Source organism: Anopheles bellator, chromosome 1 (genome assembly GCF_943735745.2).
Source record: "Anopheles bellator chromosome 1, idAnoBellAS_SP24_06.2, whole genome shotgun sequence".
Classification (NCBI taxonomy): Eukaryota; Metazoa; Arthropoda; class Insecta; order Diptera; family Culicidae; genus Anopheles; species Anopheles bellator.
Window position 1 is genome coordinate 45,381,123 of NC_071285.1, and position 26,847 is coordinate 45,407,969.

The window sequence follows — 26,847 nt, forward strand, 5'->3', positions numbered from 1 at the left end:
AACAGAAAATAATTACTACAACGCGGACACGCGGCTGATAAAAAGGCTCAAAAAGCATCACAAAACCCGGCGCGAACAAACGAACAACAAACTGCACTATAAAAGCGCGAACAACAAAACATACAATAAGACAGAGAGAGAGACGGTCGTTGGTGGTGCGGCCACATAAAAAAAAAGAAAGGATGGCAGAGAATTGGGCGCAACACACAAAATACCACCGACCGAAAGCCGAAAGCGACCAACAAAAAAAGAGGAGCGAAACACAGGGAAAAGAGCAACGAGAAAACCGACCCCCCGCCCGAAAAAAAAACAAGAAAAGGCAACGAATAACATTCAGAGAGTCGTGATCGCAGCGTGGAATCGTTAATGAATGAAACTTTAAATCCATTGATAAAAAAAGCGGCGAACCGACGACGACGACGACGAGGACGCCCAGAGCTCCAGGGCGGCCGCCGCTCCCCATTCTCTCTCTCGCCCGCGCGATCTATCTCTTTCGCTCTCTGTGCGACCACCCACCCCCCGCTGGTCTCCTTATGTTGCTGGCCCCACGATCGCACCCACCCGACCACCGAGCAGCGAGCATATCGTTCGAAAATGGCCACAACTTGACGCCTTTTAATTTCCTTGCCGTTCGCGTTCGTTCGGACGCTCGTCGCGCTTTTCGAAGCATGTTATGTGTTGTGGCGGCGTGTATGTCGTTGTGGCTACATTCTTTGCGGCCAGTTATTGTGTCTTTGGCGCTCTCTCGGCTTCCTCATTAAAAGGGTCGGTCAGCCGGCGGCTCGGTGATCATGAAGATGGTGTTTTGGTGGTAAAGGAACAACGATCATCTCACATCCCACTAATCGGCACATTGTCGGAATCGCCAGCACTGCGCGTCTGCCGTGCTTGGCGATCTTCATCGATCGTCGCAAACCACAAAATACAAATCTGTGCTAGCCGGTATGGTCCCTCTGTCCTGGCTCCTTGCTGCCGTGGTTGGTGTGGCGTTGTTTGCGATCGGGATGGGAGGATCGTCGAAGCATAAAACTCGATCGATCCCCCCAGTCGGACACAACACAACACAACAAAGAAGGTCCTCCGCCGACGAAGGATTCGCGATTTGTGGTTCACACAGCAGAGAGGAGTATTATGTTTCTCTCCTCTTTACACCAAACAGATCGTGGCGTGGCGACACACCTCATCATCATCTTCATCATTAGGGTTTTCCTTTATTTACGGTCCTGCGGTCGCGTCACGGTCTGTGGTATGTTTTTGTTTTTCATCACATCATCACGTTTTGCGCGCCATTTTCGGAAGTTTTTCCTGGCTCGCTCCCTTCCCTTCCGGTGGTCCCTGGTTGCTCTTCCTTTCGGGGAGAATGAATTAGTTTTTCGATTAGAGAATAATGAAGATTTGAATACAGCATAGACCGCCGACAAAAAATAGGCACAACAAAAAGGATCTCTCAACGATCCCAAATAAAACCACAATGACAAAAAAATCCTGCTAAAATAAGAAACAACAGTGTCGAAACGCGAGATGGCGACGGAAAGGAGAGTCCAAAAAATAATGGACCTCGTGCACTCGAAACAAAAACGATAAGCTCACGCGGCCACGCAAGGGAAAGCAAATGTCCCTCCTGTGAACATTGATAAGAAATAAACACCGTTTGGAACAGTGCTGCCAAAAGAAACGCGCGGAAGAGGATCGTTTAGTGACACAAGTGTGACACACACCACTACCAGGGCCGGTCACACCGGATGGGGATGATGATCACACACAGGGACGACCGATGATTGCCGAGAGAGCGGGAAACTGGGCCACCACCACACTCACACGAGCGGGCGGTCCAAGGGTCGAGGGCAGAGTATCACATGCCTTGCGGCGCGACCGACGACAAAATAATATTCCTGTGACCGACGACGCCAGATTACCACCCGCGGGTCGTCATCACGCCTGTACTTGACCGAAAAAACCCAGTGCCCCGTCCTGGCTGATAGCTCTGTTTTGGCGTAGCGATAGGGAACGCGCGCCGAGAGCACGATCATCAATGGGTCGCGGGATGTGTGGATGATGCGGAATTTGGTGGTCATTTTTTACGGCTTCAGCAGCATCATGAATGGAGAGAGCCCGTGGCGCGCTAACGGACGGTCCCCATACCCTTTTGAGGGCCCTATCGCAAGCAGTCGACAGGGTTTTTTTTTCATGTGGGATTGATGCTCCGTTCGATTCCTTTGCCACCCGACGCGAAGTTTCATTCACTTTCAAGCCGGGAGAGTGCGCCTTTTTTTCGTCTTCTCCTTCTTCGACGGGACGGGAGACAAATAGAAGGTGATTTGTTAGTGGTGTGTGAGATGCTGCGGACACACAAGCGCGCGGACAACGGACCGCGGAAATGACGCCATCCATATGTTTGACACATCGCGCCCAGGAGATAATTTGTTTCGTAAAATGGCACCGGCTGATTACTCTGTGTGTGCGAGCGATCAACAGCAAGCGATCTTGTGTCCGGCTTTTGGGAGCACCACACAACCGCGACAGAGCGCGCCATTTACCATTAATGGATGCTTATTTTATTGGCGTCCGAGACGCAACAGTTTCCCTCTCCAATATTCACCATAATTCAAGGGTTATGGTGAAACCAATTTGGGCGTGATCATGGGGGATCGTCAAAGAGGAAATGCACACAATCGTGAAGACAGAAAACAAACGGCGGACTAGAGAACTGGTGGAAATCCTTCTCAAAATGGCGCTCGAAAACGTTTGATCCAGAGCACCCAACCGATCGAAGATTCCCGAAGAGAGAATCAACACCCGAGAAAGAGACAGAGCACGGGAGACGCAACGAAGGACAGGGCAACAGGGGCGATCAAGAAGAGACGCTGGAAGAAAGTGCACACGGCGGAAAGGAAAATACCTTAGACTGGGGCGTTTCTTTCCCACGCTACTTTCTCCGTCGTCATCGGCGCGTCGGCCACGACTGAGACGGAGGAGAGTGAGAGACCCCGAACGAAAAAAGGCTCGATCGAATTGTTGTGCACGAGAAGCGCGCAAAAGGATGGTTCTCGGCCCTGAAGGACCCAACCAAACGAAGTGTTGTAACCCATCTCTATTTTATTTACTTGCAAATTCTCGAAAGCTTATCGGTGTGCTGCGACGAGTTCGATTTATAAGAAGACCGCACAGAATGCACAAAGTTAAATTTAACATGTTTGCGTTCGAAAAGTTCAGCGGAACGCACGGCACGGATCCTTTTCGGACGCTCTCTCGTGTATGGGTGTGTGTGCTGGCAGCGAGATATCCTTTCACAGGATGCTTGCCGCCGAAAACAGTTTCAAACGTTCGATTTAAGTGTGTTCGTTGAACGCATTTGGGTCCTTAATTTTATGTATCGAAAACAATCGGCAAATAGAGGCTCCTTTCGATATCCTTTCCCGGGCTCAGCGCGCTTTTTAATCGACCAGCACAAACGGGGAGACCGCAAACCGTTACGAACGAGAGTGAGAGAGTGCGAACGAAACAAAAGCTGTGAGTGAGGCCAGCGGGCTCAGGGTCTCTCTCTCTCTCTCTCGAGCGGCGATTCCCCTTTCGCTCGATGAGAGAGACGCGGCTTCGGGAACCCTGTCTCTCTCGCGCTCGCGGACCGCGACGCAACTCACGCATCGACGGAGCCGAAGAAGATAACACAAAATGGCTGCCGAGTGAACGAACACTACCAACGCCACCATTCGCTCTTCCACACAGTGTGGTGCGTCGGTGCGTGCGCGTGTATGTGCGCACGAAGTTGCCGTTAGAAGAAGAAGCAGCAGCAGCAGCGACGGGACGGACTGCGAAGCATTCTTGGAATCAACTAACTCTGTGGCCCCGAACACCGCAATACGCACACAAAAACGCGAGGGAATGAGCATTTTTCTTGCACGCCGCGCCGCCCTTCCAAGAAAGGGAAACAAATGGAAAAAAAGGCCTGGATCACCACAAGAAGCAAGGACACACGCAACCGGGCGACGCGGCCAGGAAGGAAGCCACCCAGCCAGGCAAGGCAGGAAAAGAATTCCAACGAGGGGATGATGACCAAAAAAAATCCATCGTCGCCGTCGTCATGATGGGGCTTCCGCTTGCTTCCGGTGTTATTTTCGGAAAAATAAATTACTTTCCCGTGACGTGTCTTGCGTGTGCCTCGGGGAGCAATAGTTTCAGCTCTGGAACCACCTTTCGCTCGGTTTCAATTTTTCAAAACAAATTCTCGTCTTCTGAAGAGCCTCCGATTAACCCCTTCCCAAGGGCAGGAATTTGTGCACTAAAATTGCGCAGAAATGGAAGCCCGCGGCACATCGTTGTGGCCACTCGGAGGATCCCCAAACTAGGCGGCAAAAGCGAACCATTTTCGTGTTCTAATATGATGCGCGTCTCGTAGAACTCCGGTGGCGTGTTGCCCGCCGCCCGTGCGAGCGAGACTCTTCCAGAACCGTCGCGTCTTTTCCCGCGGTCCACCGGGGCCACAACTTTCATTCTCTCCCCGGTTCAGCGCGCCTTGCCGCGCGCTTCTTCCGTTTCGTTGGATTGCCGTCGGCTTCTTCACGCCGTCTTCCTTTCGGATCGCGGAACCGGGGGGCTTCTTGCGCTGCCACCACCGCCACCACCACGCGTAAGCCCAGGTACGAGAGAGAGACGCAAGCACGCACGTGGACGGGACAAGGGGTGGGAAGGGCCGCGCACCACTCCGGATGTACCGACCGCGCGCGCGCACCACGGAAAGGCACTTTTGTGGGAAGAAGCGCAGTGGAAAAGAAAAAGAGTGCGAGAGAGAGAGAGAGAGCGAACGAGAGGGTGAAGAGCCCAAGATTCCATCCTTCGTCTCCAGTGGCCACACACCGCACACAGGCCACCGCCGCTCGGCGTAGTAGATCGCCGACGAGCGGCGCGTAGAACTTCTTTTTACTCCGTCTCGTCTCGCTTTTGCTGCTCTTCTTCCTCCGGCGGCGCGCACGAGGAGCTCGAAGTCCACACAACACGCTCGGCTCGAAGCGAAACGTAATTTAATCTCCCTCCGCGACAGAGCAAGACGAAGCATGTAGCTCTCTCTCTCTCTCTCTCCTTGGGTCGACCGAACGAAGAAACGTGTGTTAGAGAGGGCGCGCGACTGCGCAGCAGCAACACTCATCTCACGCACACAAGCAAACGTTGAGAGCGAAAGAGAGAGAGAGGACCCCGAAAAATAACATTCTGTCGCGGTTGCTTGCGGCTACCGCCGCTGTGCGGTGTTTTCTGCTTCTTTTACCCAAAAAGACTCATCATCAGCGCGGGAGAGAGAGAGAGAGAGAGCGAAAGCGTACTCTCTTTCGCACGCTCCGCGCTCCCCGGCCGTGGAAAAGTGGAGAGAGAGAGAGAGTAAGGAAGCCAAGCAATGCGAGAGAGCTATTTTTACTATCAAAGTAAGCAATGCGAGAGTTACCGGTCGGAACCCTGTAAACACCGCACTCACTCTTTCATACTCCAAACGAGGAGAGACTATTTGACTCTCTCTCTCTCGCTCACTCACTCGTGGGTTACAAATAGAGAAAAACGAACAAAATAGGTACGCCGTCGCCGCGAGGTTCAAAAATCTCTTTCGACATCACATCTTGCGCGCGATAAGCGCAACGGGCGCGCCGTGGAGAATATGTAATAAAATGTGTGATAAAAGCCTCACCGCGACCCTCGCACTCCGGGAACTGGGAAAACTCACCTCCTTTAAACGCGAGACAGACCGAGAGAGAGAGAGAGTGAGAGAGCACGTCGAGGCGACTTCTCTCGTGGAGACAGAATTTTTGGTATTATCCAAGCGCCGCAGCAGCAACCACTGTCCGTGTCCACAAGAAGCACACATACGCCGGCACGCACACGACGACGCACGGTGTCTCTCGCTCTCTCGTGCGCCGCACGCACCCCTTTCTCTTATCGGCCACTCGCGGCCTTCGTCGCCGACGGGTGATGCGCTTTTCTTTTCACCCCGTTTTATTGCTTGAAGTTTCGGTGTCGGTGTCTCGGGTCTTGGAAAACTCGAGCGCACGGCGCAATTACACACGGATCACACACAGGAGGAGGTTGATGAGAGGCCGCCGGGAATACCGGAAGTAACACGCAGGAGGTTCCGATAGTCCACCATCAGGGGCGCTCCCGGATCCGGTCCCGCCGGCCGGCCACAGTTTCTTCAATGTCGACTTTCTTTTTTCTGCGCCGCAGCAGCACAATGGCGGCACCGAAGCCACCGCTATTTGCATTCACGTCGGTCGTGGTTGTTGCTGGCTCTTCTTTATGCGCGTCATGTAATATTAATCCGGGGTACGATGATGATGATGATGATGACGGTGGTGCTGGTGATGACAATTCATTAGCACTTCGCCGCCATCACCACCGGCGGCGAAGAAGCGGCGAAGCTGAACCCGAAAATATTGCTCCTCCGGCGGCTGCGATGCCATAGCGGCCACCATTTTCTTTTCTCACACCAATGTGTGTCGGGTCGGGTCGGATCGGTGGACAATTCTTCGGGCACACACACGGGCACTTAAGGGATCGGAACCCCGGAACTCTTCCGGATCCCTGCGGTTTTGTGTTTCCTTCTTTTTCGTCTCCCGAACGACTTTCACGCGGACTCACCGAATTCACTTTCACCAGCGCCGGCTCTGCACACGTACACCCAACCCAACAACCACAAACACATACGCAGCTGCACCCGCACACATACACAGGGGCACGCACGCGCGCGTCGAGGATAAAAACAAATTCTCAAATCGGCCGCCCGTTGCGCGCGCGTTTTCAGAGTGTATTATTCCAGGGATCAGCAGCATCGGAGCATCGGATGCCACTCCGCCGGAAATCCTCCGGGAAGGTTCACCCCCAAACCGAACACCACCGCGCTCACCGCGCTCACCGCGCTCACCGCGCTCTTTTCACGCGCGCACCGGAAGTACTTTGGGCGGCCCTCTGGCGGGACTACACAGCACTCGGGGGGCGGACGACGCCACCACACACCACCGGACCGGGTGGAAAAACAGTGAATTTCCGTACACAATAGACGGGCAGGCTGGGGGTCACCCGGGGTGGGCAAAAAAGGCGGAAAAACGGAAACGCGCACACGCGCGCGCGGTACCTCCGCTGCCACTAACGCATCCAGACTAACTGCGAAGCTTGTGTCTGTGCAAGACCCCTATAGGCGCTCTCTCCGGTCCGAGCCAATCCGAAAGCCGCGCGCGCGCGCGCACACTCTCGTGAGTGTCGCCCGAAGCGCCGTGAGCGCTCGGGTCGGGTCGGGAGCGTGGGAAAGAAGAAGCCAACCAAAACAACGGGGCCGCGAAGCGGAACACGACGACGGCGGCTTCGGCGAGTGGTGGAACGCGCGCTTTTTCACGCACACATGCACACGTGTTGCTACGCTGTGTGCGTGAGCCGAAGATCACCCGAAAACACGCTACCAACACACGCGCAGCGTCGAGCGAGAGTGCCTGCAACATGGGGCCAAGCAACATGTAGCGCAACGCACGCGTGTCACACTGATGACGATGGCGATGGCGAATTGAGCGCAAAAAAAGGCAAACATTTTCGCGGCACAACCACGGCGGTGGCTGCGACGTAGGGGTGGTTCAGGTGTGAAATATGATGCGCCCCACAAAACAGTAATGATCGTAAGGTGACACTGCGACTGAGAGGACCCCATCATACTGGAACCGGATGGATGTGTCAAATAATTTAAACTCGAAATTCGATTTGACTCGAATCACAGCATAAGAAGCAATGCACTTCACATGTGTACCCGCGGTGTTTGTGTGTTTGGAGGTTAGAAAATGGCCAATAGAGGCCATCTTAGCATTCATCCTCCACGAGAGTCGCGAGGTGACGTAACTCGGTCCGGTCTAGATCCCAGAAACGTCCAGCCAACAAACAATGGGAGCGACGGAGAGAGAGAGAGAGAGCCTAGAACAACAACAACACCGACCGGAAAAGTCGACCTCGGCCGTCAAGCCGTCTGCCGTCGCGATCACCGTCCTCGCGTCAACAAGTAGTTACTGATAATCTGTGTGACGCCATTAAAATAATTAATAAGAAAAATGTAACGCCCGTACCATCCCTGGAGCCAACTTATCAGCCCACTTCCGCCCGTGCCAAACCATCCTGAACTTGTGTTCCACACCGGTCGCGCGTTAATTTCCCGGGAAAAATGTCTCCGGCAGGCGATCGCGTGGTGTGAACGAACCTTTTCCACCAACGGAGAGAAACGTGCTAAAATAAATAATTCATTTCCCGACCCGGAGAGAGAGTCAGCAGCGCCGCTTGCGAGAGTTAGCTGCTGAAGTGGCACCAATTGGTCTGGGCCGCTTTGGCCACAACACGCGGGAGGACACGGCGCGGCCTCGGAAGGGGGTGCCCCTTTGATCCCGACCGGCTGGCCGGCCTGCCGCTCTCTGCTAATGAGCGAATCGTGAAGCGGGTTAAGATGTTAAAACCAACCGATAACCACCTCTTCGGAAGGCTGGCCGGACAGACAGCATCTCTTGAATGGGGGAGCTGCTGAAATTAGCAACGTTTAGATTTTGCCCTTCTTTTTCGGACTCCACATCTCGCTGGTGAGGGAATTAGGAACTTTTTCTACTCCTGCGGATCGCGAACGCGAGATTGATGGATTAGGAGAGGCACTCTAATCAGTGGACTCGCGCACCACCCGGAGGGTTCTGTGTCTCGGATGGGAGTGTCCCCCCGCCCGTTCGGTTTGATTTCATTCATGGAATCTTCCCAGTAGGAACCGTGGGCCAGATCGAATTACGAGCACGGCGCCATTCTCACATATCCGATCGCATCATAATGATGGATGAATGGATGGGAAGGATCCTCTTCCGGTTGCACCCGCCACAGGACATGGATTAAGCGTGGCGGCATCCCTCATCCCAACAACCTTAATGAATCCTCCCGCCACCGTAGAGTTAAATATTCCGCCGCACGGCGCTAATTGATTTCAGATCCCAGAGTGCGGTGGCCCCCAGAAAGCGGTACCGGTGGCCAAAAGCGAGCCCCACATAAATCTGAGAGTTCAACCGGAACGCCGAGAAACACGGCCACACACGGCAGCCCCGGAAGCTCATCAGGTGGTGGTCGTGGTCAGTCAGGTCAGGGCACAGAGCCGCTAATGTCATAACCATCTTAGTCACGTGCCGTTGACTCGTCGTTGACTACCTTCTTCTTCTCGAGGGGCCACAGGCAAAGAGAACAGAAGTTTAATTCGAATTACAAATGTATCGCGGGCGCGCACCCATTACCACCTACTACACTACGCCCGGTGTTGGAGAAGACGCGGAGAGCCCCACTCTGGTGGGCCATAAAACTCCTGTCGGCCGTGTCGGCCAGGTCGTCGTCGTTCACCGTCGTTCTTTGAATGAACAAAATGGCTTCAGTTGGGAGGTGGTCACCAATGGCAAATCCCGCATCAATGGCCTCATCCCAGCGGAGAGAGAGAGAGGTGGCCAAGATGGGGAAGAAGATTTGCATCAACAACACGCACTTCAGAGTTTTGCGCCCAAGTTACATTCTCTCTCGCCAATTAGCAGCAGTTAGCGTCTAAGAGCCGGCGATGAGTCTGATGGCGGTGTTGGCCCACAAAGTTCATTCCACCCAAAGGAAACTCTATCGGCAAAAGCTTCCCAGGCAGCGCGAATTAGGGAATGACCCAGAAAGCACGCGCCCGAAGAGAATCCGTGGGGTTGGGTTTCAATTTCATGCGAGTCCCCAATTTCCGGACCACGGTCCTTGGCAATTCACAACAGAAGGATCAAGGGCGCACGCAACTTGTGCAGCTCATCCACCGGCTTCGGTCCTTCAGTACGCCCGCTCGAAAAACCCAGCAGCCACCCCAGAGATTGCAGAGGTTTCGGTGGCGACGTAAATAACGGGAACGCTCGGTCCTCGGAACGAGTCCAACCAAAAGAAAACAAAACTGTGGTTTGAATCCGAAATCCGTGGCCGTGGCTGAGAGAGGATGCATTCGGGAGGAAGCACCAAAAGCACCACCACCACCACCACCAGGAGGGCAACAACACACTCACACAAGGAGCCGTCGAGTTGCATCGTCCCCGACCTCGAACCAGCTCAATGGACTTCGAAGCCGGCCGGCCGCTGGAAGCGCATTATTTATGCTGCGCGCGCGGTTAGCTATGCTCGCGGACCGAAATTCCGGGAAGGATCATCAGGCAGCATCAGCCCCCGTGGTCGGGTCGCGTCGAAAATTACCTGCTCCCGGCGGGGACCGAAAGCAGAGCGACGCTTTCGGGTCTCTCTCTTGCTGTCGCCCTTCTGCGTGGCCGTGGCCGAAAAACGGCTCAACACCGAAAAAACGTACGCCGGACGCGGTACGAAAGCGGAAACCAACGTAAACACAACGATGGACGAGATGGGCTGCTGGTGTGGGTGAGGCCATAAAACGGCCATAAACGGAGAGCCTTGATCCGCAAGATGCGATGCGTCCGCAGAGAGTCCTGGCGGGCGGAACTGTACCTTTTCTTGCAGCAGCGATCGAGTCCGGACCCCGTTTTTGTCGGAACCAGATCGGACGATCGAAGCTTGCCAACGGAATGTAGGGCTGCCTTTTGTGTAGGAATTTTGTGAACACCGATTCTGTGAGTCGCTGTGAGACGGTGTAACGTAAAACAAATCAATTCTTTGATGCTTGTTTTGACCTTTTTGGGGCTAAAATGAACGAATGAAACACCCAAAGTGTGGATCTGGCCAATAAAATCTATTCCTTGTTCCTCTTGCCAAACATTTTGGGCTGCTGGCGAGGCGTTTTTCAGGTGACAACGTTCTCAAGTTATTCGCTGTGTTTTTCAATAGGTGGACGATACCCCGAAACATAACTTAAAGTGAGGAACGTCAAGATTTCGGGAATTTCATCATATAACAGACGAGAGTTTCGCGTAATAAAATTGAATCTCACCAAACACGCCAGAGTGGTTGGTTCTGTACATCGTGCGCCATTGACCACTTACCTGTAAAAGAAAGAAAAATAAATGTAGAAAATAATTAGTTACAGTAAATGCGAAGTAAACGTTTGGAAAAACGACAAATCGAAGATTTCGGAAACGGAGTACACTTTTTGGCGGCGCCGAAAAATGGAGACGCAAGGTTTCAATCTCCAGTAGGAAGAGAATATTGACCGAAGTGAAGCCGAGGTACGAGCTGGCTGGTACCCGGTGTGAACGGAGCAGAACCACAGACTGCAATTGCCCCGGGGGGCGTTGTTTTCTATTAAATACTCATTTTCGCTGCCTATGATTGCATCCGGTGGCGCAGTTGCCATGCCGGTGTTTTCCCGGTAGCTTCAGGATTGGGCGGGATTGACGAAAAATACGGACGGATAATTACATTCCCGAGCGGGAAAGGATATTACTCCTTTTGCGCGACGGTGACGGGACACCATCGAACCTCCCGGTTCGCCGGCTTCGGGGCGTGGAGGAACCATTTTTTTGAGTGATTTGAAGCAGGATTCGAGCGCGAGCGCAAGAGCTGAACGTCATCGAAGCAACGAAAATGGAGTGAAATGAGCGGAGTTCTTCGATTGAAAAGGGACATTCGGGATCTCGTAGTTTGCAAATGGTGCTCTAGAGTTTGGATGTTACTTTCTCATAATCAGGCGGGGCGAAAGGTCGACATGGTCGCAACGTTTTCTGGGACTTCGGAAGCTCAACACGGAAGTCCTGGGGACAGCCTTGCTCATCTGCTACCGATCGGCATCGCATCTGAAGCTTTTAACACCTTTGTTCACTTCCATTTCGATCGTCTCTCGGGTCAAGGGTTTTGACCCAGGATCCACCATTCTAAAGTCCATTCATCTTCAGAGGTGGCAGGGAAGCCGACTGTGAGCGAATCAGATAGACATTCTCAAGCTACGAACGACAAGAAATAGTGGCATTGTCTCTCCGTCTAGGTCCGTCCGGAAGATGTCGCTAAACGTTAAGAGATGTGAACGAATAGGTCTCCTGGACAGATCTCCAGATTTTTCATTTTCTTGCTATCCGACACTGCCTAGGCCTCTACAAGCGACTGCTATCGATGTGTCACTTCATGTCTATCATACTTTTTTTTTTTTTTTGTTTTACATCTGGGGAAATCTTCGGTAAGGACTCCTCACAAAGTGAGGAGCACAAAGAAACGGGCAGCACCGTCTGCCGGATTTCTACCGGCTAAAACCCCAGATGTGTGCAGTTCGTGTCCCCCCAGTACTTCACCACGAGGTATATGACTGGGGGTAGAACTTCGCCCATTCAGGGCGTTAACACGCGGGCCTCTTTGGGTCAGCTTCTAAGCCTTCACTGCGCTATGCGGCCGTCCCCCGATGGAGACGGCCTCCACACGCCTTCTGGCGGTTGCCACACGCTGCCAGCGCAGAATTGCGCGTCCTGCGTGTGGCTAGATTCTCTAACGACCGGATGTGACGGCCTCGGTGATGGCCGCCCTTTCGTCGTTGCTGAGTGGGTCGCGATCAGAGGCATCACTCGCACCCACTCCTCCTTCTGGAGAATCTATTCTAATGCTGCTTCCGCTGCCGTAGAGACTGCAGCGACGACCGCCATCGCCCCGCAGCCTGAATGGTCTTTCTCTGCCGACGCCGGGCTCAGATGCAGGTCGCGTCCGTGCTCGGAGGGGAGCGCTGCGTCGCGTACTTACGCGAGCGGCTCGTTCAGCTCGCGCGTCCACTGCCGTTCGATGTTGGCGCGGTGCGCTGCTGTGTCCGCCCTCCCCTTCGGATCCGGTGGCTCTGGAGGGACGCTCCTGCTGTTGTTGCTGGTGCTGTTGCTGCTGCCGCTGGCAGCGCTGTTGCTGCTGCGACCGCTGTTGCGGGAGCTGCTGTTGCGGCTGCTGCTGCTGTTGCCGGACTCTGGTGCGTTCGCGCCAGTTGCGCAAATGTCTATCATACTGGGGCTCATTCTGGCACTGATCAAGCACACTGTAAGGACTGGTAAGCCGTTCGCTCGATGTTCATGACGTGACCGGCCCACCGGAGCCTAGCGATACGTACACGCTCTGCTGCCCGACACAGCAAGGTTCGTCACGGTGAAGCACGGGTTTCGTGAGTTTTGAGCAGGAGGTCCCTGTCTCCGAGACGTTGCACGTTGCCATGGGTAAATCTCTTCTTCATGCTTTCCGCCTCGAGCTTAATGATGGCGCGACAGGATACGCGGATGGTACGATCGGAACTTGTAAACGCGTCCTGACGAAGTTGCGAACGTCCCCAAAGACCCAGGAAAGTTATGACCAACAACAGGAACGGCCTTTCCGGTGATCAGAGATACCGGCGAAAACTACCAAGCGTCTCCATGGACTGGGTGGCACCAGAGTGGGTTTGCCGATGGCGGATCAGGAACTTCCCGAAATTATTCGGAAGTCTCGCTCGCGCCGATCAGAGCTCGATTCTCGAGATTCGACCGCAATGGCGGCACGGTCATACGAAAAATACGCCAGGCGCCCAATGGCGAGGCCCACCACAAGACTCTCGTCGCGGATCGATTTAAAATATGGTTATTCCAATTCTTTGTCATAACTTTACCCCCCGTCCCGCGGGGGCCCTTTGGCTTGGGCTTCCCGCGATGGCCACCGCCGCCGCCGCCGCACACGGAGAGTCAATAAAAATTCTAATTTTTCTCAAGCAAACTATAGCCCCACGAACTCGCACGCACACGTGCGGACTCTGCTGGCAAGTGTGTTTGTTGGGTCCAAAAATCAACAACTTCTAAATGCTCGTTGTAACTCTAATGGAACACTAGTGCACGCGGCCGAGCGAGAGAGCGAGAGAGAGAAAGAGAGAAAGGGAGAGGGTCGAATGCCGGGCCGAGGCCGAAAAGTGTGTGGCCTCTCCCAAACACCAATACACAAACACACACACACAAGTGCCCCATCACCACACCGCAGGCCAGGCCTACGACGCGCGTGGAGGTCACCTCCTAATCGTGGAGGATCGTGCGGTTGTGTGGCAGGCTCGTGTGAATGTGTGTATGTTTGTCATCTCGTGTCACGTACTGTTTGTTACGGCGGCGGCGCCACTACCGATCCCGATCGCCAACGGCCGCCACCCCCCTGGCACCGGCACCATCTGCATACGGGCGGATTGTGAAGTTTGCGGGGTGTGCAAGAGTGCGGGGCAAGGAGGAATCCGAAACGTTATTGTTGTTAATTAATTGTTGTACTAAGCTGTTCAATGAGTTCGCAGCCTCGATAACAGAGGGCGCTGCTACTAACCTAATGAATCATATGAACGTATATGTAAAGTTTCATTTCAATCGGTCACTTAATTTTTTTCTTTTACAAGCCATTTAGTATCGACGTGTCACAGGCTTTTTTACAAAGGAAAGAATGAAGGTTCATTTTTGAAAGGTTTAAAAGCGAAGGAAATTAATGAACGAATGTTGAATGTCTTTGGACTCTTCGTCTCCAAATAGTACAGCAGAAAGATGGTTGTATAAACCTTGAAGACGGTCCACGTTAAAGACGTTCAAAACCAGACACAACATCTGAAATCGTAGAAAAAATACAGGATATCGTCGAATGACTGAAAGAGATTTAGTAGAAGCCCTAGGCATCTCATCGGGAAGTGTAAGCAATATTTTGACTGAAGTATTGGATTTTAGAAAGCTGAAACAACATTCGAATGAAACTTTCTCGGCAACATTTAGAGCTTTTTCCACAGGATAAAGTGGGTTTTGTGCATTGAATCGTCAATATCGGTGAGGCTTGGGTCTATCGTGATGATCCTGAATCAAAACAAGAGGCTAAAGAGCGGTGTGAATCAGGTTCTTCGGCTCCGAAACGAGTTCGGGCCCAGAAATCGCCCAAAAGGGTGTTAGTAAGGGGGTTGGTGCGGGCTCTACAACTCTTCGCCCGTGCAAAAACACACCGTCACAGAAAGCAACAGAGATAAACATTGTCTTTGGGTTATCGTGCCCGATAAGAGGACGAATTGGCTCTTCGGAGATTCGACAACCGTTAACGAGTTCTCCACCACCGGAGATCGACGGAGATCCGGGCGACGGCATATGATCGGGAAAGGATCACCTTTTTGGAGAGGCCGCCGGCCCCACAGGACACCGTGGCCCCGCGCGGGGGTCCTCCTGCACACTTATCAATCCAATCCGTAATCCAAACTGGTGTCGTGCGCGCATCAGCAGCCGCAAAGAAGCAGCTGCCAACCACCCTCCCCAACACAGACACACGCGCACGCGTGCACCCGCCGCAAGGGGCTGTTTTGTGGTCGTGCGTATGGTGTAAGGTGGTGGTGACCGACCGGTGCGGGGGGCAGCGCGGACCGAGCGCGACAGATTCTCAATTTGATTTCGGGCGGTCGGTTGGTCGGTCGGTCGGTCGGTTGGTCGGTCGGTCGGCACGGCGCGGTTTTTGCGCGCGCGGCCGGCGAAAAGTTCAACGAACTGCTAGAGCCGCCACAAGGTCATCTCACGTCGCAGCGCACACAGCAGCGCGCGCGTTCGCCGCGCCGCGTACAGCGGCGCTGCTGCGTATCAAGCAGCAAGGCAAGAAACGCGGCGCGGCGTGGCGTGGCGCGATGCGGCCCCGAAGAAAAATGGGCGAAAAATGAAACAAAACAAAAAAATAAATAATCGTCCACTCACCGACGACGACGACAAGCGAGAGAGAGCTCCACCGGCGGTGTTTTTTGAAGCTTGCGCCGTGAGTTACCCCCCCAGTTGTGGGGGGTGATTTCCGGGGGGATACCCCCGAGAACTGAGAGCCCCAAAAAACCCCACATGTTTCCGCGCCACAGCTTGGGTACTACTAACCAGCGGCGACGTCGTGGACACTAAAACCCGTGCTCCACTATCGCCACTCAGCGCGTGTGTCGTTGTGTGGGCTCCTCCAGGTTGAGATTGTGTTGTTGGTGTTGTTTTGCGGTCCAGTTGACAACCCACAACAGGTCCGTAATAGGTGTACCCACCGTGGGCTTAAAAACGATGTCCATCATTAAATGATGATGAACTCTTGGGAGGATGCCTCACCTTAGTGAGCGAGGATCTCCACTCCGGTAGTTGGCCCAAGATCGGCCATCTTCCAGAAAACACATCTTGGGTCAAGACATCCTCTGAGCAGGGGGGTGGTGCCACCCACCACCCACAAGCTGAGAGCCCACATCCTCGCGCGGTACTCCCGCGGTCCCCGGGCGGACAGAATTCTTGCCTTGGCCATCGTCGTCGTGATTTTTGCCACGCCCATCGCCGCCCGCGGCCGATAACACGATGTCGGATCCGATGACCTGATGACACGCGGGGTGACGCACGCTGGCCAGGTAATGCACAGGTGTACCCCTATGCTGTCCGCGCGATTATGAGCTGACCGACCCCAGACCTCGACTGCCCCAAGTAGATATGGAACCTAAGCTCTACGTGATGGGAATATAAGTAAAAATAAGAGCACGACAGGGGTTGGACCGGCAGGACGAACGGCGGAGAAAGATTTGTAAAAGCGGACAGAGCAGAGAAGGAAAATTGTTTAAAAAATGGACAACGGAACACTCCGCACCGAACTCTGCCGAGGATGTCTCGGAGGCACCGGAGTCCAATCTCTGTTGGACCCTTCGGGACAGCTGTCCGTTTGGAGCGTGGTTTGTGGGAAACTAATTTGACCCTTCTTTCTCCGTGGTGGAGCTGTGATAAAAACAATTATCACAATTGATTTCGGAAAATCCCCAGCAGCAGTCAGCCCCAGTCACGTTGGCGTGAGAAGAAGTAACGTGATAAGCTGGGGGTGCTCCTGAAGGTCCATAATCGAAGAAAGCGGAAGTGGCGGAAACACTGGACCGAGAAGCGCCACGCATGATAGTCACCGTCGTCTCGAGTTCTTAAGCCGCCCCCCCGCCGTGTTCTGATCATCCTTGAGAGCTTCCCACGGGAGCTCCAACTCCTCGTGGTGGTCCCCAGCGCAAGAATCGATCAATCGGCAGAGCAGACCGGAGGGGTGATTTGTTTTGCTCCGGGCAATCAAGCGAGAAACCGCACCAAAAGGTTCCCGCGGCTTCTCGGGGCTCCCGGTCTTGACGACGACGAGGACGAGGACGACGCCTTGCTCCGTCTGGTTGCGGTTTGCAGTCGGCGCAATCGGAGGGAAACGCACACATTATCAATCCTATATCCGTGAGAAAAGGGCACTGGGCACGGCGGCGATCGCTTGGCCTTCGCCGCCGTCTATTCGATAATCAACATAATCGATATTTCTGGCATCGGGCATACGGTGCGACGGATCGAGACGGATTGCGGTGAGAGTGGTGCCCTGGGAAACCCCAGCCAGAATGAAGTCCGTGCGGTCCGGCAGCATCATCTGCGCAACGTCGTCAACGATCATGTCGTTCACGAGGTGGAAGTAGCTAATGGCCAATATTTGCGTGGAAAGGAGCATCGTGGCTCGAAAAATGGGAAAACCCCAGCGTCGGACTGACAGAGAAAGACATAAAGAGAGAGGGAAACCGGTCCAACAATGGTCTCAGGCTCAGACGAAGTACCAAAGTCAGATCAGTGGCTGCCGGATGCCAAGGAATTACAGAGTGGGGACAGCCTACAGCGGAGCTGAAGGTTCAATTCTTCCCATCCGACGTGTTGAGCTGAGGCCAATAAACGTCTGGGGGGAAAACGGTCTCCCAAACGGCCGAGGTTGACGTATCAAGAAATTGTATTTTGGCAGTACGGATTACTGAACTTTTAAAACGACAAACTTCATTTTGGAAATTGTAAACATTTAGTAAAAACTTTAACATTTACCCAATGCTTGCAAGAAAATTGCAAAATTTGAAAAACCTATTTCCAAAGTGGTAAATCTTCAACTCAAACGGTACGATATTTGAACGACTTATTTCCACCTCAATGGTTATGTTAATAAGTAGAATAGTAGTATTTGGGGCCATCTTCAGCATCCAAACACTAGCAGAACCACCCTCCAGACCAGAGTCTGTGGAGTCTCCGTCAGGTCGAGCCGCGACTAGAGTTTCAAAGTATTCCCAAAGCACCACGGTTTTCTGGAGCAATTTGTCACAAAAGCCGAAGGTTCCAACAAGAGGACCAGAGATTGTCACGAGATTAAGAAGAGCTTGCCCCGAAGGATTTTTCCCGGTCTCTCTTTCGCCCCCCGCTTACTTGTTTGCTTTCATCTTGGTGTCGTCGAGCAGCAGCAGATCGACGCTGCTGGTGACCAGTTCCGGCCGATGGTCGACGGTACGCTTCACGTAGATCTGCCCGTTCACGGTGAACACGCTCTTGATCTTGCCGTCGCGCTTCAGCCGCATCGCTTCCGCCTTCAGGCTCACGTTGCAGCGCGTCAGGTCCTCGTTAACGAAGAGCCGGCCCGTGCCCTCGTAGCCGATGTCCCGCAGGCACAGCGTCTTCGACGTGCCCCCGTCCTGGTAGCGCCGGTAGAACTCGTTCCGGGCGTTGCGGAACACGAACTGGACGTGAACGGGACCGCAGGCCGTCGTCGTCGTCGTTGGAGGAGTCGGCATCACCGCCGCTCCGGCATTCATTCGCTGGGGCAGGTTGTCGAGCACCGCGGGACTGTACTGGGTCGGCTGGGGTCGGCTGGGATGGTGTCCCATCGTGCGCCCGGCGATGGACGACGTCGTCGGCCCAGTACCGGTTCCACCCAGCGCCACAGGAGCGGTCGCTGCGAGACGCTTGAGGTGAACCATCGGAATCTCGCTCTCGGCGAACCCGAGTCGGCGGGCAAGCCGCACGAAGCACTCGCGCAGATCCTCGCCGGGGCGGTACGGGATGCCCACCAGCAGCAGGTCGCCCGCCTTCGTCGACCGCTGCCCGTAGTCCTGATGGGCCACGAACAGCTGGCTCGTTTGCGTCAGCCGGCGGTTGATGGTCTCGAGGCGGCCTCCGATCTGATCCCGTATTTCGGTCACCTCCGTCAGCAGGCGGTTGAACTTGGCGTCCACCAGCGTTCTGTTGCTGGCGACCTCCGGAGGAGGTGAACGATCCTCCGCGTCCACGTCCGGTCGGGGACCAGGATCCAGGTGGTGCTGGTGATGATGGTTGGCACTGTTGCGCTCGTTGTGGCGCTCTATTTCGGCCCGCCGAGCGGTGGCCAGGATGGCGGACATGATTTCCGCGTACGTGTCGTCCTGTTCACTTCTGGCGCCACCGGCCGCTAGCGCATCGTCCGCCTGTTGTCGTTCATCGTCCTCGTTCACCGTGTGATCCTCGGCGAAACGGTTCACCACCGTCCGACGCTTTGAGAAAGCGGAATTCATTGTACTAAAACGCTACGAATCCTTAAGACTAGACTGGCACTTTGATTCCGCACGCACACACGCTGTTATTGCTTATACGGAGGCGGTTATTGCTTTGGCACGCGTTGGTGTTCTTTGGCGCACTTCACTTCTTTGGTCGGTTTTGGTACAAACTTAAGGCCAAATACGTGGATCAGTGGATAGGGTAATTAGTCAAAGTTGCTATGAAGTTGGTAGCGGGGACCTGGGCTTACTGCGGGAATTAAAGATCGTTGGGGTGGATCAGAACCACAAGAGACGCAGTTGGAATTCGGAAGTAAAGGTCAAAATAACGAAACGATAACAACCAAAGCCGTGCAAAATAAGCTAAAACAACAATAAAAGGAGCACAAAGAACCACGTAAATAATAAAAGGAACACCAAGGATGGAAAACATAATAATGATTGTCAATTGAAATAAATAGACCCAGAGTCCTATTAATACACCCAGATCTAATTTTAGAATGTAACTCCTCCTTTTGGGATCACCTTTTTCCGGGCGGTAGTATTCGGAACCCAGCGACCAAAAAGGTACTCCAGGGGGCCGCCGCCACCATCAGGATCCACCACTCCTCGGAGCCAGAGGGAGGAAATGCAGAGCCAAGGCCAAAGGGCGACGTATCCTCGCTCGCCCGTTCGCTCTCCTCAATCGTTGGGCTTGCCTAAGCCAAAAACACACACCTGACAAAAATACCCCAAAATGTGTGTCCCCGTTCGAGGACATCGAACAAGAGCGTGAGAGCGAGATTGGCAAGGGACAGGATGGCGAACCGGGATGATGGCTCTCGGGCGGAAATAGAAGACTCAAAATAACACACACAGGTCCTTGTTCCACCGTACGCTGTCACGGCCGTTCCTTAATGGAACACACACCCACGTAGGTTGCTAGCGTCAACGAAACGGACTCGAGCAAGGATCAAGGGCGTGAGCGAAAAAGATGAATAAATTTACACGATTCGCGTTTAGGCCGCCCGAGGCGGGAGAGGGAATCGGGGACTCCTTCGCTGGTAATTCTTCAATCCACATTTTCCGAAAGGTGTATTTTATGTGGCAACACACACACCACCCACCAGAAGGCAAACATACACATACACGCAGACTCAGAGACTTCATACGTGCATCGTCCGGAGGCTTTTTACGACCAAAAAGTCTCTCTCTTTTGCTCTCACACTGAATGATGCCGCTTCATGTCGCGTTCCTCCACACAAGGAGTCAAGTGAAAGAGCGAGCTTGTGTTGTTGTGGCCGTTGCGACCTCCTACCACCGCAGCCTAAAAGGGCCATCAAGTGAAACAGGATATCAGAAAGCCCCGGAATCGAGCGGCCCACGCGGGCCACTCCTTGTGATGCCAACCACAAACACATCGGCACACGGGCAGAAGTGCGTCAAACGAGCGAACAGGACCTCCCCCAAAGGGGGGGATGATTTAGAAGAGCCCCGGGGCCTCCTTTCTTCGTAACCCGAGAGAGAGAGGCCGTCAAAAACAACAAACCATTTCCTGCCCGGGGGGCTCCCGCTTCACGCTTTTCCCGAATCCTTCGATCGATTTCGAGGCCGGGGGGTTCGGGTTTTGCGGTTCACGGTGGTGGGTCGACCCGCCCGCTCCGACCGACCAAGCCGGGTTTGGGGTGAATAAACGGAAAATTATCGATTGCGACGTTCTCCGGCCAACGCCGGGAGTGCCAAGGCAGCCCTCATTTCCACTTTTTCCCATTTTTCCCAACCGACTCCCAACGCTCTCTCTCTCTCTGTTTCGCTCACCGCGGGAGGACATTTCTCTCTTTGGGGATTTTTTCCTTCGAGTGTTCTCTGTTCTTTGGAGGAGCGTATGAGGAAAAGTTGGACTCTTCGAACAAATCGAATGAGAGAAAGAGCGAAAGGCTGCGGGAGAATGAGAGTGGGAAAAACAGAAAAAAGCCGTAAATCTTATCATCGACCGCGACATTGGGAGGCGTTGCGAGTGAGCCGAGTTCTTGGCCGAAAACCGACAGCAAAGTTCAGCGATAAGCAACTGAATAATACAACTAAGAGTAACTTAACTAAAGACAGAAAGAAAGAAAGAAATGAAAACAAACCATCGAATTGCATTATGGGCACTGGCACTGTTGCCCATTCCCGGATTGTTTCGCTTGGGACGCTGCTTGGGGCTGAAGGATTGATTGAACTTTACGCCGCTTCGGAATTTCACATTCACATTTCACATTCACGCACTCTGCAACATTCTCACAGCTTTAGTACACATTTTGATACACATTTTAGTACACAGCACGCCGAGAGACCCGAGACATTGAAGAAAGAACCGGCAAAGGAAGGATACGCGAGAAGGAACGTCCAGGGAACCGCCAGGACATGAAGACACAGACTCCTCGCCGGCGACTCGGGAGCAGCTTGGGCGTGTGGCACAGGATGACACTGTTACCGCATCACCATTATCACCGAACGCACACATACACAGACGGTGGAAAGTGCTGAAGCAACCACCAGAAACCCGGCGACCGCCGTGACGCGCGCACTGCTCGATGCAATTGCAAGTGAAAAGAAGTGCATTTTCACCGCCCAACCCAACTCCGCACGGTTGCCACTACCACCACCACTCCGCCGGCGCTGGCGAGAAAAGCCATTTTTCGCGTGCCGCGTGCGAGGATAACACACAACAGTGGCGCTCTCGCCGGGAAGATGATTTAGGAGGGCCACCGACCAGCAAGGAGAGCCACCGAGAGTCAGCTTTCTCTCACTCAGCAGTGGCCTCTCTCTCTCTCTTTCGCTCTCTGTTAGTAATTTTTCGTAAAACTTCAAACGTACTTCAAAAGTAGACCCTACTGAAGAGATCACAGATCACAACAAACGCCCTTTTTTCGCCGTGAAAAGGTGCGAACTTGAGCGCGCCCGACCGGGAAGAGCCGGAAAAACACAGTGACAAACGCGGCGCGGTGTGTCCTCGGTGTTCTCGTGTTGCTGTGTGCCCGGCCGGCTTCGGACGTGGTGGCCTATGCCGGTTGCAGCAGTAGCAATCCTTCCCGAATCCTGGGGACAGTAGCCCCCCTTTTCTGGAATCGGTTTTCCCGGCTCTCGCATCGAAAGCGAGTGTCCTTTTTTGCAGAGCGAGAACCCGCTCTCGTTTCTCCAAATGTCTCTCTCAAGAATTACGCGGCATCCACAAGGACGCGACGGGTGAGAAGGAGCGAGGCATAGGCGGTTCGAAGCGTAACAGGACACCAGCGCGGCTAGAGAGCCGAATGGGGGATTTTCTTCAGCTCGACTGACCGACCGACCGACCGACGATAGGGGGGAAAAGCGGTCCAAAACAATGCATTTAGGGGTTCTCGTGATTTTCCGACCGGTGTGTTCCCAGATGGTAATGCAGTCGTAGCTTTCCATGTTTAACGGAGACTTGAATGCTTACATTTGGCAATGCATAAGGAGTCCTTAATGAAGGCAATATTTCGCAACAGAGATCGCCGTGTTGCTGATCAACAATCGACTAACACATCGGAAGAATTACGCACAACGGTTGCGGCGCCTGATACACGTGGTCGGTTCAAACATTTTCGCGACATTTGAATTTTCGCGGGCTACATGTCCTCGATTTTTTATTTTCTTGTAGTTTTATGTTGCTACTCATGTCTCTAACTTACGCCGAAATGTTGGACAATTTCGAGGGACGCGACGATCGAAGAGATAAAGATGGCATCGACGATGAACGAAAACTCGTCCAAGCAAAACAGCTGTCAAAAATTAACTAATTACTCTAAATATCCGAACTTGTAAACATACTAGCAACATGAGGCCACAAAAAACTCGAAAATGGAAAAACGAAGCCCAAGGAAATTCAAATGTTCAGTTCAAATGCGAAAATGTTTCAACAGACCACGTATGGCTGGGAAATGCCACCTTTGACAAGATACGGTGCGATATTCGTTCAGAATTAGTACGATGCGTTCATTAGCCTCATTTGAGTAGCAACATTGAACTATTTGTAGAGCCCTTGGGAAAGCAACGAGCATAAACCTAAATGGTCAACTTCAATCCATCTTTATCAAACCGTTGGCGTTGTGTTCCCCTAGGACTCCAGAGGGAATTTAGACGACAAACCTACGATCTCTGTTTGTCAGCGCTCGTTACATCGTAATGGTCCGCCCGAATGGTGGATTAACTTGCCTGTTGGCCGATTACAACGTACCTGCAAAGATAGGAAAGAAGATAAAATTAATCAATCAATTCCAGAAAGATCGCAGCTTAACAAGCAACAAATTGCGGCCGGCCAGCTACTTCATTTGAAGCCCATTTTCGTTGGGCTGTACCAGAAAGTGCTGAGTTATGGGCACGGGGCCACAGACAGACATGTAACCCTCCTGAGGCGTCCAAGTGTTTCTCTCTCTCTCTCTCTCTCTCTCTCTCTCTCTCTCTCTCTCTCTCTCCATACTGCACACGTTGTTGCATTCTAACACCTTTCTCTACCTCTTTCTCTCTCTTGTACTGTTTCTCGTTCACCCATCCATTGTGACCTCCTTTTGCTTTCTAAACATCGCGGAAACGGCGGCAGCCCCCCCACGGGTGCCCGGGAGAGAGAAAGATCCGGGCACCGTCACCACCGCCACCGCATACACAAACCTGAAAACATTCTTTTATTTATATTTCTTGTTTTCTCCAGAAATTCCATTCCCGGGAGCAGCGCATTCCACAGTGTCGGCCGGTGTGTGGTGGCGGGTGCGGGCACCCGGACCGGATTGCCGACGACCCGACCGGGCGTCGTCGTCGTCGTCGTCGGTTTCCTTTGGCCACTCTTTCCCCGATGGCGACGGCTCTGCTGATGCTGCGCTTTTTGCTCTTCTCGCTCGCTGCACACCACTCTTTCCGTGGCTGCATTCTTGAGCCCTAGACGTAAGAAGGTCTGTGCGGTGGTTCCTCTTGCGGACTACTGGAGAGAGAGAGCCTTAGGAGCAGACCACCTTCACGTTCGCCTTATCGTGGCACAAGGTGTGTAAGGCGTGTGTGCGCCGCTGGAGTCATAAAAAGCCAGAACTAGAACACATCCACCAAAGGCCCAGGGGAGCGAACGAGCACGCGAGTTGGTGGTCGGCGAAAGGCAAAGGAAACGTAGTGTCAGTAGGAAACGGATGATTTGTCGTTCCAGCGCTCTCGGGCGGGCACAACTCCTCCAACTTTTCCAAGCGGCGGCGAATGGAAAAAAGAAATAAAAAGACCACGGGCACAGCAGCAGCAGCACACGAAAATGCACCGGGCCCGAAAGGTGTTGGGCCCTTGGGCTTCCCCTTTTCTTTCACTCTTTTAATGTTTATCTAAGCGAACGAAGGAATTTGGAGAATCAGCCGTGGCCGGTTCGGAAACGGAAAAGGCAGCATTTCGATGCCAGTCAGGCAACGGCGAGCGGACAGAATCGGGTGTGCGCTGGTTCCAGGGAGCCAGCGCCATGGCTTAGAGAAGGGCTAGGGCCAGCCAGAGGCCAAATAAGGCAACTTGCTGCTGTGCGCCTACAAGATTTGGCACCGGCAGTAGTGGCCGTCAAAAAGTGCAGCAATAGCGAGAGTGTAGAGCGCGTCCAGAAGGAAAATCGTGGTCCAATAAGTCGTGAGTGTGTGGTGTGTTTGAGAGAAGTCCTGCAAAATCCTGGTAACGTTGGCGACATCGAGGCTTGTAGATCCGCTCCGCCGACGCAGTTGCGGAGAATGGAGCCAGAGTTTGAGTTGTGAACGAAGTCCTGATCCGGGGAAGTGAAGAATTGACGAGGCGGCATTCCTCGTGCAGTCAAACATCTTAAACCCGACACACCTTGAAAGGGTGCCTTCTGGGATCCTTCTGGGAAGATGCTCGCAACGTGCCCGAAAAGGACCCACATTCCAGCAGGACATGCGCGGAATGACGGATCGTCGCCTGCTGGCCTACCTCTCCGGCCAGCCGGGAAGGATGGTCTGGTGGTGATGGCCATTTGCAAAACCGAAAGCATCCCAAAAATCCTGGCAATCTTAGTCGAAAAGGACGAACCAAGCCCGGAGTCTGGCAAGATTTTTGGACCATTTGGAGTGTCCCCAAATGGTCCAAAAATCCAAATGGTCCATTTGGAGGCGATGAAAAGTGTGTCCCCTTTACAGGGCCGCACACTCGACACGAAATGGCGTCGTTAGAGCGAAGAAAGCTCTCAGCAGTCTCGTCGGTCGCAAGATTACAGCGCGAAGACATCGTGGCCCGCTGGTGGGCTGGTGGAATGTGTCCGTCCGTTTCTGCGTGTGTGTTCGCGGCCAACAGAGACAAACCCTTCGCACTCACACACCGATAACGAGCGCTGGCGCGCTCTCTCTCTCTCTCTCTCTCTCTCTCTCGGCTCAATTTTCGGCAATCGCGACATACAACTTTTATCAATGTCACTGTTACACGCGGCCCGTGAGCTCCCCGCCGCCTCCCGAAGGGGGGCTACTACGCCACGCACTACGCCACGGCGTCACTACTACAGCAGCAACAGCAGCGAGAGTGCCGTCTTTTGGCTAAAATAGATCGATATCGGTAGTAGAGCGGCGCTGGCCACGCCGTAACCAGTAGTAGTAATCGTAGTGGTGGTAGTAAAGACAATCCATACAAAACCCGACCGGGGTTCTACACGCAGGACCCGTGATAAGAGCACCACTCTCTGCCATTTTCAGATGGCCCAAAATCGTCTTCTGACGGCCTCTCGGTTCGCTTTCGGTTTCATTCCGGTAAATGTTGATTATTTATTCACCAACCAAAATGGCCAACTCTCTCGGTGGGGCTCACAATTCTGTGCCGTCATCGGACACACATACACGCGGGGAGGACCTCAAGAAAGCTCAAGACATTCTTCCCCCCTCATCCAGCCAGCCAGCCAGCAGCCGCCGGTTGAAGACTCGGGCGGGCGGCCAAAAATTCCATCACATGATGGATGATCGGCTCCATCACTCTCTCTCTCTGTGTGTCGGGTGCGTGCGCAGACGCGGCCCCCCTAACGCATACAAGCACCGCTTCTTCGGTGTCCGAAATTCGACGACGACCAACACCGGGGTGTGGGGGGGGCATCTACCACACTTGGGGCACCCAAGTTCTCTCTGTTGGCCGCGTCTTGCAACATGATCTCGCAGCGCGACGCATCGTTCCCCAAATATGGGAGGCCATCCAACGAGTAGTGAGTGCCAGGGTGCGCGCCCGCTACGCAAAAACAAAATGAAAGCCAACGCGCGAATCACGCGCGAAGTCGCGAAGTCGCGGCGGCCGATTGTAGGACACTCATCAGCGGGGGGTGATGGTGGTGGTGGGATTAATAATCTCCGCGCGCGGTCCGAGCCCTCTTTTGAGAGGAACCCACCGTCAGCGTGAGAGACCCGCCGCTGCCGTCGCCGCCGCCGCGTGGGGCGCGCGCGTTTTTTGCCCGCGATGGGGCGGTGTTCGCGCGAAAGATTGTGCCCAAGCCGCGCACATGTGTAGGTGCGGCGCTGTGCTTCTCTGTCACTCACGGAGCCGGCTGCGCGCGAGACGGGGCAAGCAACACTCTTCTTGGTTGTTTTTTGCAATTCCTATCTCGAGCGCCCGTCGCCAGAGCGCGCGCCAGAGAA

General features: G+C 53.7%; 1 protein-coding gene across 1 annotated transcript in view; it reads right to left on the reverse strand.

The window, feature by feature from the left end:
* LOC131215707 (uncharacterized) overlaps nucleotides 1-19,249 on the reverse strand; it is a 48,534-nt gene extending 29,285 nt beyond the window's left edge. Inside the window, exons 1-2 of the mRNA XM_058210098.1 lie at nucleotides 18,609-19,249; nucleotides 18,132-18,569 (exon numbers count right to left, since the gene is read on the reverse strand). Of these exons, the coding sequence (XP_058066081.1) occupies nucleotides 18,132-18,569; nucleotides 18,609-19,249 (1,079 nt within the window). The remainder of the gene's footprint in view (nucleotides 1-18,131; nucleotides 18,570-18,608) is intronic.
* Between the last annotated feature and the right edge of the window lie 7,598 nt (nucleotides 19,250-26,847).